Source organism: Trichomycterus rosablanca, chromosome 13 (assembly GCF_030014385.1).
Source record: "Trichomycterus rosablanca isolate fTriRos1 chromosome 13, fTriRos1.hap1, whole genome shotgun sequence".
Taxonomy (NCBI): Eukaryota; Metazoa; Chordata; class Actinopteri; order Siluriformes; family Trichomycteridae; genus Trichomycterus; species Trichomycterus rosablanca.
In genome coordinates this window covers 18,101,464-18,117,175 of record NC_086000.1, presented here as the reverse complement: position 1 = coordinate 18,117,175, position 15,712 = coordinate 18,101,464, and the positions used below count along the sequence as shown (strand labels likewise).

The 15,712-nt window shown below is 37.2% G+C and overlaps 1 protein-coding gene across 3 annotated transcripts; it reads left to right on the top strand.

Moving 5' to 3' along the window:
• The first annotated feature begins 33 nt into the window (after positions 1-33).
• Positions 34-15,018, top strand: aldh6a1 (aldehyde dehydrogenase 6 family, member A1). 3 transcript variants are annotated; one of them, XM_063007466.1, is made up of 12 exons: positions 34-170; positions 1,972-2,013; positions 2,375-2,449; positions 3,912-4,073; positions 4,289-4,367; positions 5,634-5,936; positions 6,593-6,714; positions 8,942-9,131; positions 10,905-11,086; positions 11,527-11,706; positions 13,486-13,584; positions 14,277-15,018. In XM_063007466.1, exons 1-12 carry the CDS (start codon positions 132-134, stop codon positions 14,379-14,381), a joined length of 1,578 nt encoding a protein of 525 aa, XP_062863536.1. In that variant the 5' UTR covers positions 34-131; the 3' UTR covers positions 14,382-15,018. The 3 variants fall into 3 exon arrangements, with proteins under 3 accessions (XP_062863536.1, XP_062863537.1, XP_062863535.1); XM_063007467.1 differs by lacking the exon at positions 34-170 and adding an exon at positions 696-743; XM_063007465.1 differs by lacking the exon at positions 34-170 and adding an exon at positions 1,484-1,540.
• The last annotated feature ends 694 nt before the right edge of the window (positions 15,019-15,712 follow it).

Sequence of the window (15,712 nt, the reverse complement as noted above, 5' to 3'; positions counted from 1 at the left end):
GCATGATATCCCGCCTTCTTTCAATGTCGCACTGAGATAGGAGAGAGGTTTACCTGTCCGGGTAACCTGGGGAGCCTTGCATTATTAATTTCTGGGGTAATACAGCCACCACAAAAACTCCAACTTCAGTCATGGCAGCGACATTAACGCGTTCCGTACTCAAGAGGAGGGTAAGAAACATTAAACGTTTAAACATGGGTAAAAAGTTTGCAAGGTTACTACCACGTTAGCTTATTCCTTTCTGCAAAGTGACGTGAGTTTGGTTGCGTCCTAAACCGCTCAGTAAGGTATTAAATAGTGGGCCTAAATTAAGCGCTATTTATAGCACAAGCATGCGCTGTATTGGTGGATTCATGACAGTCTGATAAACTGGATTGTGCGTTTGCGTTTGTGGTAGAATAATGGCATTTTCTCTTCGCTGACGCTTTAAAATCGTGTAGTGTCTAAGTACAGGTGCATTGTTGATGTTAGCGCGGTAACTTAAAAATATTGAAAGTTTCCCAACGTCCTATTTTTTTTGGAAAACAATGTTTCAGTATCTTTTTAAAACACAATTTAAAAAAAAATATGCATTTAAAGCAGTTGTGTAATAATTAATATCGACAGTAAATAACTGCATGTCATTGACAAACGAAACCGTCTTTATCTCCCCTAAAGAGTCAAGCTTAGTACCACGACCGAAACTTTCGTAATTACCACACAGTTAGGTCATGAACTTGATGCTACTATATAACTCACAGCAGGTAAAGCTACTGTATAGTTTAATGCAGAAGTTAAGTCACAAAATCCTCTATAGGAAATAAACAAGGAAATACATTTCTGTCTATTAGCATATATATTAACATATGAATGTAGCATGTGCGAAAGTTATGACATATGTGGAATAATATTTAACTCTGTGCTGGGAAATTTAACCCAAAACAAGAACACTGCCAAGACTTGAACATACTCAATCAAATATTTTATTATTCACTCAGAATACCTCTTTGCACAAGCCCAGGTATTCACTCATACCAACATTATCCCATAGAGTGCTACAGAACTGGACAAACAGCTATGAAATTATAAAAAAACAAATTAAAGATTTAATCATATAATGAAAAACTAAAGATACACCATATGAACGGTTACGGTTTAATATAGCAACTTTTTCTATCCCTTACCAAATTTAGTTTGCATCCAAGTTTTGTTGTTGCAGTATTAACTACTGGCTCTTAGTACTGCTTTAATTCGTATCCTACCATCATGACCTTGGCCACAGGATGCATACTGGACTTACTGGAGTAGAAGTGAAGAGTGAAAACTGGTGTAAACATTGACTCCCCATTTAAGTATCATAAATCAGTTAACTGTTCTTTTCAGGGTACACCAAGAGCTCAAATGCGTTCTCTGGAAACTTGGGCAAATGTTGCTACTATGAGTCTACAACAATGTTCAAACACTTAAAGTGATTAATTGATAGAATATATGTGTGTGAGAATTAAATCAACAAAACTTCATGGAACATCCTTTTGTATTGATTACCTCTAAAGTGATTACAGTAAGTGAAAACAAGCTTCTGACATCTATCTTATGGAACCTTGCCAATTTCCAAAGTTTGATGGCTGTAACTGCTTTCTTTAAATCCCAGCAAAGATTTTCTGTGGAATTTAAATCTGGAGGCTTAAAAGGCCATTCCTGGATAGTCCAGGACCAATTCTTTAACCAAGCTTTGGTTGATGTGGAAGTTTGCTAGGGATCATGGTCTTGCTGGAAAGTCCAGTTATGACCAGGGTTAAGTTTAACCACTGAAGGCATAACATTTCTCCTCTTCATGGCAGGGTCAAACAAAATCTTCCAGGGATAGAGGTCTTCAGTGTCTGTCTGTAATGGATTACTATTCTTGCAACCTTGCAAAAGTCCTGTGTATTGTGCTTTTAAATGAATGTACAGTTTAAGGTAATTAATTAATTAATAAGTATCTTTTTTTAGATTCCTCTTCGGATGGGACGAATGAGTTACTCGTCATCTGTGGTAAATACTTATTTATTATTTATTTTTTGTTTTAAGCTTTAAAGCATTATGCCCTATGGATGTGCCATCCTGGAGGTGCTAAACTACCTGTGCAACCTGAATGGGGTGCAGATACTGCTTCATGCTACCGGTAGTGGCAAAAAAAACAATCGGAATGCGAAACTAGAGAAGAATCAGTCATGAAGGAAAAGTAGTAATTGAAGAGTAATTGATTGTGGTCACCTCCTGCAAAACCATTCCCAAAAATTGCTGTTGTCTCTCCAGTGCACCTGTTGTATGGGGTTTATACATAAAGAGCCGTTTGTGTGTTAATTGATTTTAATATGTGTTCATGATCTGTATTTTCTTCTGTTTTACATAGCCAACCACCAAGCTGTTTATTGATGGAAAGTTTGTAGAGTCCAAGAGTTCAGAATGGTTAGACATTCACAATCCTGTGAGTACCTGTATTATGCACATTAATAGTGTTTATTGTTAGCAGTGCTATCAGTTACAAAGCATTTAACTTTCAGTATATTCAAACTGCATTATATTCTCCTAGTGTAAAATTATAAATGTAATTACTATGACATCTTTTATAGTTTTTCTGCTGTAAGTTTTCTGTTTGTTCTTTGCCCTGCGTAACCAGTTACTTAAAGTTTGTGCCTTATAATCAGACTCCCATTATCAGCTGTGCTAAAACAAGGGCAAATATTATGCAAACACCCTGACTTCATATTGCTATTAACAGACACTTTTTTTTTTTTAATAAAATAATAGACAAATACATTTGTGCTACTATACAGTGGAGGAAAACAAGGGCAAAATCCACACATTTCATATTAATAAATTTGGATTGGGATGTCCATATAAAATGTATATGGGTCATTCCTGGGATTGGGTGCCTTTTGGACCTTAAAACTTTTAATTTGTTTTTCATGTTTTATTATAAAAAGGACATGTTATACTTTTCCAAACTAATATTGGTCAAGCTAAATTACACATGTACACTCATACACACTGTGACGTCCACCCTGTTACGTATTAGGTTGTAACAGGGTGGACCATAACAGGGTGGACATTCTGACATAAAATTAGCCATTAGATAGCGAGTGAGTAAAACCATGCTAGCATAAAAGTGAATTCAGACAAATAATTCTCTGCTTTTTGATTATTTTTAAAATTATCAAATCATGTTGCTTTTCCTCATATATCCCATAACAGGGTGGACATGTTATGGCTAACCATATAAGACTTTTAGGATAAAATGTGGAATAAACAACATTAAAATGAGGAGTTAGCCACTCATCTTCCACAGTTGTTTTCCCTCCAAAAAGATCATGTGAGCGCCAGGAAATGATGTCAGTATGCAAAACAGCTCTTCATTTTATGAGACCGTAGTAAGAAATAACAGGGTGGACAGCAACTTGAGGGACGTGTGAAAAATCCTTATAATCAGCAATAAAATGAAACTCATAAAAAAAAAAAAAATCCAAGGTTTAGAGGGACTTAAGCAAACCTGCCAGTATTGAAAGACTGAGATATTTTCATGATTAAACCTCATGTATCCATCACTAAATCAGAATGTACAGCACTGGGGACATGGGAAAACCTCTGGCATCTAAGAGATAAAAACAGTATGTATACAGTCATTTTATTTTTTGGGGGGGTGGGGGGGGGGGGGTAGAAAACATTGTATTTAGTATTTGAAAGTGTTAATAATTTCAGTAAGATGTTTTGAAATTGTATTGTTTAAAATTTACTTAATAAATACAACAATCAATACTGGGGACACAAAAGGCACCGAATTGTAGGAATGACCCATATAATGTATATAAAATGTCTACATAGTTTTAGCCATGCACTGTTTAACCTGGAAAAGAGGAAGTCATAGATGACTAATTTTTATTTTTGCTCAGGCCACCAATGAGGTAATTGGTCGAGTCCCTAAGGCCACACAGGAGGAGATGCTAGCTGCTGTGAACTCATGCTCGCGTGCCTTTCACTCCTGGTCTGAGACGTCCATTCTGACACGCCAGCAGATTTTCCTCCGCTACCAGCAGCTTATTAAAGACAACATTGTAAGTTTTGTATAATGGTGCCATTTACCTTATTGATAAGGCAGGTTTTCAGTTTTCTCATGTCAGAATTACTTGAGAGTATTTTGTTTTGGGTAATTGAATAGTTTAAACAACTGAGGTAGGCTCAGTCAAATGGTCACAATTTAATTTTATTTATAATTGTATACTATCCTGGCAATGATGCTTAACTTTTCTCACTGTTGTATGTAATATAGAAAGAGCTGGCTAAGCTGATCACTCTGGAACAGGGTAAAACACTGGCAGACGCTGAGGGTGACGTGTTCAGAGGATTGCGTAAGTCTAACAGATCAAAGTTTTAAAGGGCCAGATATTTAAATTAGGACACGGTAGACTTTGTGTTCAGTCTATACAGTATATATTGTGGTTAGTCTGTATTAACTACAGTAATATACAACCTCATAGTTTCACAAACACTCTAATCACCATAAGCACAGGTAAAGAAAAAAAAAAGCAAATCTACCCACCACTTTGACAATTAAAGACAATCTATTAGCTAGCCATGATAATAGCCATATAGGCTGACATGGTGTTAAGAATTAAACAAACTACAGTAATAATGGAACAATATTCCTAAATAAAGTTACTATCTCAATTACAAATTACATTTCTGAAAAAGTTGGGGTGTTTTGAAAAAAGACAATTTGTTAATTGTCTTGAACCTTTATTTAACTGACAAAAGTACAAAACGATTTCCAATGTTTTTGCTGACTAAGTTGGAATATTTTGTAAATATAAACAAATTATTAATTAGATGCCTAGAACACGCTTAAAGTTAGGCCATGGGCATGTTTACCACTGTTTCATTACCTTTCCTAAATAAGTGTAATGGTTTGGATATGAGGATTCTTTTTGTTGCAGTTTTGCAGGTGGAATTTTTTTCTTGTCTTCATTCACTGTTGTCTGATTCTTTCTAATGCTGTGTGTAATAAAAAGCTTTAACATGGGATCATCAGACCTTAGCAAACATTTCTATTGTATATTAGTCCATCTGAGATTAGCTTGACCCATGTGGCTATATTTAACACAGTAGCATGACAGTTTTACATGCAATGCTGTCTGAAGGCTCGAAGGTCACACAAATTTAACTGTGGTTTTCGGCCCTGCTTTACACTGACTGAGATTTCTCCAGATTCCCTGAATCCTTTCACAATTTTGTATGTGCTAGATGGTGTAAGACATCAATTATTTACAATATTCTTGCCTCCCACTTTATTATAAAGAGCATTTATTAAAATTGGACATTCTTAAAGAAAGCAGTGTTTTCCGGGTCATAGTCTGAAGGGTGTAAGAGCTGGGAATTAAAGACCCTGAAGTACAACAAGAATGTTTAAAACTATTTAATGTCCCGAATTGGGTCATGAATATAAATGATAAATTGTTTAAAAAACACAAAGTTTCAGATTTCATAGGCCACTTGTTTTTTTTACCATGAAGAATAACAGTCTGGAAGTATAGCCATTCTCATGTGGGCACCAAAATACATGATGACTGAACATAAATACTTGTGTTAGTAATGCTTCTCCATCTTTCTATTTCCAGAGGTGGTAGAGCATACATGTAGCATCACATCTCTCATGCTGGGAGAGACTCTGCCCTCTATCACTAAAGATATGGACACCTACACATACCGGCTACCCATTGGTGTCTGTGCTGGCATTGCCCCTTTTAACTTTCCTGCCATGATCCCTCTTTGGATGTTCCCTATGGGTATGGTGTGCGGTAACACATACTTGATGAAGCCTTCAGAGCGAGTTCCTGGATGTGCTATGATGCTGGCTAAACTACTGCAGGATGCTGGAGCTCCAGATGGCACCCTCAACATCATTCATGGCCAACATAATGGTATGAGCAGCACACACAGCACAGCAAATGCTGACACAGGCTGGGTGATGTAGCTAAAGATGTTATATTCTGATTTGTGCATTTAGCATTCAAGTTTTATAAACATTTATAAAATAGACTTATAATGGTACCTGTAATATTTTTTTCATAACAGTTGATTATTGATTTGACAGAATCTTTTCCTGTAATTGAGACTGATAATTTAATCAATAATATGGTTCAACAGAATCAACAAAATGAAGAAATTATAAATTCAGACTTTAAAACTTTGACTCTCATTATAGTCAGTACATGGTTTAAAACAATGTGCAGTCATGCATTGCTCCTGCCTTTTTCCCATGCACTGATACTTATGTGGGCACGCTCAGGTTGTGCAGATGTTCTGTAAATAGTGCTAGCCCACTGCTGCAGGCATTCAGGGTTTTAATCTCCAGCGGTGCTATTACCCACTAGGTAGTCTACATAAATATATGATTGGCTGTGTTTGAGGGGAGGGGATGGATTAATGTCCTGTCTGTGGTGTGTTTCTACATTGTGCCCAGTGTTTCAGGATGGAACAGTGATAAAATAAAATGAATAATAAATAATCCTTTCAGAGGCACTAGAAGGCTGAATGATTTGTGAAATTAAGGGCTTTTTTTTTTTTTTGTTTGCAGCTGTGAACTTTATCTGTGATCATCCTGCTATAAAGGCTATCAGCTTTGTGGGTTCCAACCAGGCTGGAGAGTACATCTATGAGAGAGGCTCCAAACATGGCAAGAGAGTTCAATCCAACATGGTTAGTCCACACCACAATTTCCCTTCGGGAAATAATAAAGTACTCAATCAATCAATCAATCCTATAAACCCTCTATATTTTGTTCTGCAGTAATATCTATGACAGTACTGATCTTTTATATAAATTATGTAAAATATTTTTGACAAAATCTTTGAAATTATGTTAAATTTTAAGTGCTCTGGTGGCACAGTGCTAAATTACATTTGTCCACTACCACTGTGATTCAGGATTCAAATCTCCTCTGTTGTTATAGGCTGGTCAGTCTACATGCAGAAGTGATTGGCTTTGTTTGGGAAGGGGGAAGGGGTGGGATATGTCTAGATGTGTCCAGAGTTCCTGCCCAGATGTGTTACTGCATTGCACCCAGTGATTCCAGTAATCTGAGATACATGAGCGCTTGTGTATAGATGGTGAATAAGTTTACTGTAAAATCTGTAATTGGAGCCTGACCTTCAACTTTGCCCCATCAAACACATAATGACTGAATGCCCTAAATACTTACAAGAATGACAGTCTATAGCAGTACCTAAGACTATGAAAAAAAATCTTTAACCAAGCCAAAATGAAAACGATCCTCAATTTCTTATAGATAGATAGATAGATAGATAGATAGATAGATAGATAGATAGATAGATAGATAGATAGATAGATAGATAGATAGATAGATAGATAGATAGATAGATAGATAGATAGATAATGACATATAAGAACAACACTTGACAAGGACTATAGACTGGTGAGAATATAAACACTGCGTAAATTATCTAAATAACTAAGAGTTCTCTTTGCCACATCTACTTACATAATGCATAAGCTGTCAAACCAATGGAGAAGTCCCTAACAAGAGACTGGGTTCTTAAAACGGTTAACTGGTTCCAGCAACTGCACTGTTTAGAGACACAGCATAATATCCAGACCTGGTGAACTTACTGCTGTTAACCAGGACGCTGTGCATGTATATCGTAAATAGTGCATGCAGCCTAAATGATTTACTGACTTACCTCTTAAGTAACTTTGTCACTTTACAGGTTTTAGCCACTGGGTGGCAGCATCAGACATGAAATGAATGCCTGTCTGAGTGCATCCGAGTGCATCCCTGATTCAGTATTTTACAACTCAAAATTATGTATAATTTAAATTAGATGACCCCAACCAACAGAAAGTCAGCATGAAAATAGATTGCATACCCATAGACACACCAGTGACGCTGTAAGAAGTTTGTGATAGTTAGTTTTGTACCCATATACTGTACACTGATAAGCCATAGCATTAGGACCACCCACCTAATATGCTGTCAAAGCATCTTTGCCTTGCCAAGACATGGACCCCAAAAGATAGGATCTGAAAGAGGCTTTTGGTGTCTACGACCAGAACATTACAAGCAGGTCCTTAATTTGTACTGTATTCACACAGAGATCGTTTTACGATGTGTCCTGGTGCCATCTTTTCCAAAGGCAAACAATGTACACATACCCGGCTGTTCACATGATTTGGAAGAAAATGGGGTTTGTCTGGCCACTTATCGTTGTTTATTTTTATTTATTTATTTTATTTATTTATTTTTTTTATTGCTCCAATGTCCAGTTCAGCTACCTGCATTGTAGGTGCATTTGACAGAGGAAATTAGTTAGCATGGCAATTTTGACTAAACATACACAGTGTGTTGTGACACTTTCACCTCATTACTTGTACTACAATTTGACACCGATCATGCCATAATATGACACAGTTATGTGTATTAATTGCACTTTTTTTCCTCCCAATCCTCCTAATTTTCCTCCCAATTTAGTTGTATTCAGTTACCAGATTGCATTACGCTTCCTCTCTACTGATGTTGCCCTCCACTCTGACTGGAGGAGCTGTGACTAACACACTCCCCCTTTCAACATGTGTGGAGTAGCCGACTGCATTTTTTCACCCCCACGAGGCGAGTTCATATGTGGTTCAGCTTTATGTACGGAGAGACACACCCTGATCCCCATTACCCATTGTCTTTGTGTAGGTGCCATCAATCAGCCAGCAGAGATCGTAATTGCATCAGATATGAGGAATCTCCTCAGACACCCCCCTTGAACAACAGCCAATCGTTGTTTGTGTAGGTGCTCAGCCTGCCGGGTGCAACTGCTGCAACTTCTTCCTTAAGCCTTTATATTTCTTGTCTAAAGATAATTTATCCTTAAGTGTAATTACAGAATTGATGTCTTTTTGCCATTTGTGTTTTTACCAGGGTGCAAAGAACCATGGTGTGGTAATGCCAGATGCTAATAAGGAGAACACATTGAACCAGCTGGTGGGCGCTGCATTCGGAGCAGCTGGCCAACGGTGCATGGCACTTTCCACTGCCATCCTGGTAGGAGAGGCCCGCAACTGGCTGCCTGAACTAGTGGAGCGTTCTAAAAACCTACGTGTTAATGCAGGTACTTCAATATCGTTTCAAGTGCTTTCTCAATGTGACTGGATTGTGTGTACTGTTAGAATTTTCTCTTCATTCATAGCGTTTTCACCTACCACTCTGTACGGTGCTAGGAGGTTTTATGAACAGTTTTTTCTACATGAATCATTCATCAAAACCATTAGAATTACTTTTTCCGTTATCCACTTTCAGTCCTTTTTTACTCGCTGTTCACTCTACCCTATGTCATCATTTCTTCATGCCATGTGGTTTATCCGCTCAGTACCTTCCAGTAGACCACCCAAGCCTTTCTGACCACACTGTACTGCTTCCTGACCATCCCAGCTGCGCATTCAGTGCACCCAAGGCGAGAGGCTCAATTTCTTCATGGCACAAACTAGAAATGGTGATTGTGGGATGGGCAGATGAAAGGGCTTCAAGCTGTCTAAATTAAGGATGAAATTGAAAAACTGAAACTTAATATTGTCTAAAGCTTTGTTTTGGAAAGTGGAAGTCCCACATAAAGCCAAGAACAGCTAACATTACTGTAGTGCATATATACATGCGATGGATCATCTATGCTAGGGATGTGTGTTTTTTATTTCTATCAGGAATCAACTTTTAAAATGGAAGTTGACTTGGACTTTAAATGCCTTTATTTAAACATCCAACAAAGGCCACTGACACCACACAAAATACTTTTAAACCTGTGTGTTCGTTAATAAATTTGACATTAGTCTATTTTTAAATTTAATTTAATCAGTCCCTTTTTTTAATCAGTCACTTTTTTTAAATTCTCATACCAATTCTCTGCAAAAATAAATAATTAATAATCTATAACTTCAGACCCACTATTTAATTTTAACCAGTATTTTATTACTCTCTGCCTCCATGACTGATCTTTAGAAGGTTTCTGGTTATTTCGGACATGCACAAAAATCTTCAACCAAATCATTAATTTTCTAATTTCTGTGACCTGTAGGCTAATAAGATCATAATGTACAACAGTGTTAGATTAGCTTCACATTTTGTTACAGAGTTAAGTGTTTTACTCTGTATTTAGGCCAAAGTCTGACTTCAAGTTGCTGATATTCATTCATGTTGGTGTTTTGTGGATGTGTAGCAAGCCATTATTGTTGTTGCTTGTGGTGATCCTTTCCATGGGGCAAGCATTTGCCAGGTCATTGTATCCAGCAGGTATAAAATCCAGTGGGCTCAACTAATTTAAACATAAATAATGTGACTGAAAAATCTGTGGACTCTATGAACATGCATTTCTAAATTCTACTATGCCATTCTAAATGAATAAACCTTACTGCGTGATTCATTCATATTACTGTAAAACTTTGTTGAATGGAAAAGAGAGCAGTTACTGTATTTAAACTTATTTTCAAGCACACGTATTAAATGTGTAGAAACTAAATTGTGGCTCTACAGTATTCTGCACTTGCAAAGAAATGAATGGTCAGCTGTTGCTTGCTAGTAAGAACGCAGGGTTCTTCTGTTTTACCTGTGTGGGTTAAATAAGTATCATTACCATCTAAAGATTTGTTTTTTTCTTTCCTTGTCTTGTCTGTCTCATCAAGTTTGACAAAGAAAGCTGTAATTACAAATGGCCTTACTGTCTTTCATGGTCATTTTTATACATACAGACTTCAATTTTTATAAGTAAAAACAAAGTGTGCTGAAATAATATAAATGGGTTAAAATTGCTACATGTGCTGTTTGTAGTGAATTCTGTCAATTCTACATTAGTCTTATTCTTTATTTATTGTTTATTTATATGTTTTGCTTTCAGGTGACCAGCCAGGTGCAGATGTTGGACCCCTGATCACCCCTCAAGCCAAGGAACGTGTCAACTCATTGATCCAGAGCGGAATTGATGAAGGTGCCTCTCTGCTGCTCGATGGCAGGAATGTAAACGTCAAAGGTTATGAGAAGGGCAACTTTGTGGGACCCACCATCATCAGTAATGTAACAGTGAGTTGTTCTCTAATGTTTTGACTTTGACTATGAAAGCCAACAGAGTTCAGAAATCAACCTACCATCCTCACCATGCACTTTACCCCAGCTTGATGTCATCCTTTGATTGTTGAGTGACATTCTAATGAGTCGGTTGTCAGTGGAGAGTCAGTTTTTGCTCTCTCTATGTTTCTGGCTCTGTTGTCCCCAGTGTCTGATGTTTGGCCTTGTTCTTATGAACCACAACCTCTAAAATTTTAAGAATGGAAACAACCTGACGCTCTGCCAGTAAAAACCTGAATTTAACTCGATTCTTTTATTTTTAATAGGGATTTTGTGATTTCAGTTACTTTTCTAGCACTGTTTATGAACTATATATACAATATAACTTAATCGTGATTATAGTAGTACAAACTATTAAATGTCTGGTGTTGACTCTTATTATTTCTGACCTCCAGACAGACATGCAGTGTTATAAGGAAGAGATCTTTGGGCCTGTACTGGTGGTGTTAGAGGTTGACACCTTGGACGAAGCTATCGATATTGTCAATAAAAACCCATATGGCAACGGAACCGCCATCTTTACCACCAATGGAGCTGTAGCTCGCAAATACACCCATGATGTGGATGTTGGCCAGGTAAGGAACTTTTGTATTGATGCAAATAACTGCTAATGTCTACAGAATTATTTCTTTATGGTTAATCTGGATAATCTGTTATTATGGTTAATATGTCTGTATGAAATATAAGAAAATGAAAATGGCAGGAAAATGTCATGGCTAAAATACCATGGCTGTTGGTTTTACATTAGATTTCAGAGATGTCCATGCTTATTTTCACATAACAGCACCAAGTCATATTATACACATTACAGCAGCATGGATGTGTAATTGGAGGATAGGTACTAGACTGGCCTACCTGCAGCCCAGGCCTGTATCCTAAAAAATTTGTGGTGCATTATGAAGTGCACAGTGGTCAACAGGTCAGGTATGAAATTTAGAATTAGCTTTAAATATTGTTTATTGCATTGTTTTGTTTTCAGTTTAATATAGGAGTAAGCTAATAAAAAAACAGCTGTTTTTGCAATAGAAGTTTGTGTTGTATAAGCACCTTTCACAAGTTTTTTTTTTTTTTTACTTAAAGAAAAACAAATAGTTGAAGCTACAGCCTTTATGCTTCCTGAAAATGCTGTCATATGTGCTAGGCAAACTTGGTCAGGAGTCAATATTATAACTTGACATAAATATAATGTGTAAAATCCCTTTGGCGTCTGTCTGTTTTCCAAAGTTAGTTGCCATATGTGACCCAGCTAGTCAAGACCTCGACCAAACACTCTTGGAAAATCAGATTTCCAAGTGAGGGTTTACCCTGTTTCTGTGAGCTAAGAATCCAACAAGGAAAAATCCTGCTGTTGCCACAAAGCATGCAATCATCAAATAGCCCAAAGCAAATATGTGCTGTTTAATCAAAACACTGTGCTGCTTAAAAATATTTAGCTTGTAGCCGTTCTGAAACTGCATTCAAAAGGGATTCCTTGCAACGTGTTGATCTGCCGGTTGTGGAAAAATGGCACACCTATACCCAGTTTGTTTGTGTGCGGCTTGCAGCTGTGCCCTGTGTTTGCTATTCACATGGCGCAGGTTCATGTGCTGAACCAGTCTCCAAACCCTCATTGCACAAGAAGAACCCTTTGCTGTCGCTCTTGTTTTCACCTTCCCCTCTGTCTCCTCTAAAAAACGAACACCACCCCTACCCACTCCCTTTAGCCTGATGGTCTCACTGCTACAGCAGCATTCTTCAGCATTTCAAGAACCTGTGCTAATTTCCAGTCCTTCCCTGGCTCAAGTAACAAAATGTTTTGTTTAGTGATCCACTGCATATGCTGCTTTTCTCGGTGGCTACACATACAAATGATTGTGGCTTTCAGCTTTGTGGTGTTGTCAGTCAATGAGCGGGTTGTTCAGCACTTTCCATACACAGCATTTAGGCTGAGCAGCAATATATAGTTTTGCCGCAATCGTTAAAACAAAGGTTCCACTTTCAGTAAACTGCGGTTTGAGTGAAGTGACTACTCATATGTTCTCAATCAAATAAGTGGGAAGAGGAAAAAACTACTGAAAATTAGGTAAGTCCTACAATTGGCTACTCTGAAAATGCAGTCGTACAGGTGCAAAGCCATGGCTTTGGCCCAGTGCTGAAGGTTATACATACAGCAGCAATAAGCCATGTATGTTACTGAGCAGGATAGATACAAGCTGTAGAAAAGACATGTTTGCATTTGTCAGTTGTGTTCCTCTCTTATCTGGCATTGGGGTGTTAGCGTCTGGCGAGAGGGAGACAATGACGGTGCAGGGGCAACCTCAGGGCATCTGATGTCTTGTTCTCATGTCTGTTCTTTGCTCTTTTGCCTTTTACAGATTGGAGTGAATGTTCCAATCCCAGTTCCCCTGCCCATGTTCTCCTTCACTGGCTCCAGAGGCTCTTTTAGAGGTGATACCAACTTTTATGGCAAACAAGTAAGTCAATTTCTGCTGGTAGTCTAAAGAGTAAAATGCTGACAGACAGACAAACCACCTGGACATGTACAACTATGCAAGACAACTATAAATATGAATTTGTTATTATATATGTATTAATTATGTGTCATACAGCATAGACAAATGTGTTAACAATACAAAGAACAAAATTAATGGGGAGGGGGTGTTGTCACTGAAAATATATGTATAAGCTAGATCAAGATTTAAAAATTGGTCTGTTGGTTGGTTGGTTTCTTTCTTAAAAGATGATTCGTGGCTGTTGTGGTAAATTTTTCCAACCCATGGCAAACACCTAAAACATCCCCAGACTAGAGAATAGTAAAAGATACTTTATCATTAGAGTTGCAGGATGGACAATTTAAAACAATGGCTGGATAAACCAAAACTAAATATTTCAGCCGGTCATGTTCTGTGAAATGCAGTCTATTATGCTAGCCCATCAGCAGCGTTATCGTAAAGCAGGGCCAGACCATGTCTGTGCCATCAAATGCACAGAGTTATATAATTTGACAGTTGTTTACGTCTGGAATTTGCAAGATGATGATTGATGAAATGGTTTATTGTGCTGCTAAACGCTGGGTTGCTAACCACTGCATTTATGATGTAAGAGGGAAGAATGGTTCATTACCAGTACTGTGTTTGTAAGCATTACGGTCATTTTCTCTTTGCAGGGCATCCAGTTCTACACACAGATCAAAACCGTTACTTCGCAGTGGAAGGCAGAGGATGCTACAGTTAAGTCTCCAGCGGTTACCATGCCAACCATGGGACGTTAAGTTGCAATATACCCATGAAAAGTGTGTGAAAGACCGTATAGGGGGACATTTTCGAATGATGCCTTAATGTTTAGTGAGATTACTTCAAGTGATTTGGCTTTCATAGCTTTAGAAACACTCATTTAGATCCACAGATCAGTGTAAGTGATTAATGGGGCCCTATTGTTTGTTGGTTTTCTGACAACATTAAACCTATTTTGTTTTACTCCAAACTGTTTTCCATGTTATTGCCAACCAGCATTACCAGATATGTCCACTTTATTCTCACTTGCAGTGGTATTCACATTTGTCAGCAGACTGCAGAAATTTGACAGCCTCCAGACTTTTCCATGGAGCTGAATGAAGAATTAATAGTTTTCCATTTATTATTCAGTAGTTTTGCCCTTCCATTACACTTTAGGCTTTAGTGTCTGAATTTTGTAATGCATTTTAATCAGTTCTCAGTACTGATAAAGCACAACAATGCTGAAACAGAAAGCATTTATTTAACACTGGCATGTTATTTTTATTCATGTAAAGGTTTGTCATTACATTTCTCTTCTAACATCAGTTTGCATGAAGGTCACTTGTAATTACAGAAGGTTTTCTGAATGTAAGAGCTAAATAAACTTGACTGTGTGATCATCAACTACTTTAATATATGGGTTTATGACATGCATTATTTTTATTTATTTAGTTTTATCTTTTGGTTTAGATTTTTGCCCCTCCTTTTAGCTTCCGATGTATTGTCTGATGTGCTCGCATGAGCATCCAAATGACAGGACATTAAAAAACTTGACAGTCATGCAGCACAACTAACAGGATTTTTGTACCTTTAGTAGACGGTGAGCAGTGGTCCTGTACCAATCTGTAGCCTGTTTTGCAAATGCTGGTTTATTTTACAGTGTCAGCTTCTAGAATTTTAATCTATTATGCAACATAACCGCTACAAACTGTTATGTAACCTTACATGATTTTAACCACAAATATTTATGTGGTTGCATCCCATGGGGCTTTTTAAGATTTACATTGATAATTCTGTTGAAAAAATGTATTAATGATAAAAGCTAATACTTTTATTAGATTTTTTTTGTTATAATATAATTATTGTACATTTATTGTACTTGTGCAAACAAAAAGCTATTGTAACATTTTATTTAACTTTTCCTGATCTTTCAATCCTTATTTAAAGACTTTGTTTGGAAATACTGGATTGTTTTAAAGGAAAAATACTTTTAGTTGGAAATATGCCCCAGTGAGTATATACTAACAATGTTTCAAATTCATTTAAAATTTGAAAACGCAGACATTCTGAGTAAGCGTAAAAAACAAAGTTTTTAATTATTGTTTCA

What these genes read in the sequence shown, in the direction of transcription:
- aldh6a1 (XM_063007465.1), top strand. Translation starts at nt 1,499, where the DNA reads ATGGAACATCCTTTTGTATTGATTACCTCTAAAGTGATTACA. An exon ending in CATTCATGGCCAACATAATG is followed by an intron (nt 5,937 to 6,592) that starts GTATGAGCAGCA and finishes TTTTGTTTGCAG; the next exon opens with CTGTGAACTTTATCTGTGAT. An exon ending in CCATCATCAGTAATGTAACA is followed by an intron (nt 11,087 to 11,526) that starts GTGAGTTGTTCT and finishes TCTGACCTCCAG; the next exon opens with ACAGACATGCAGTGTTATAA.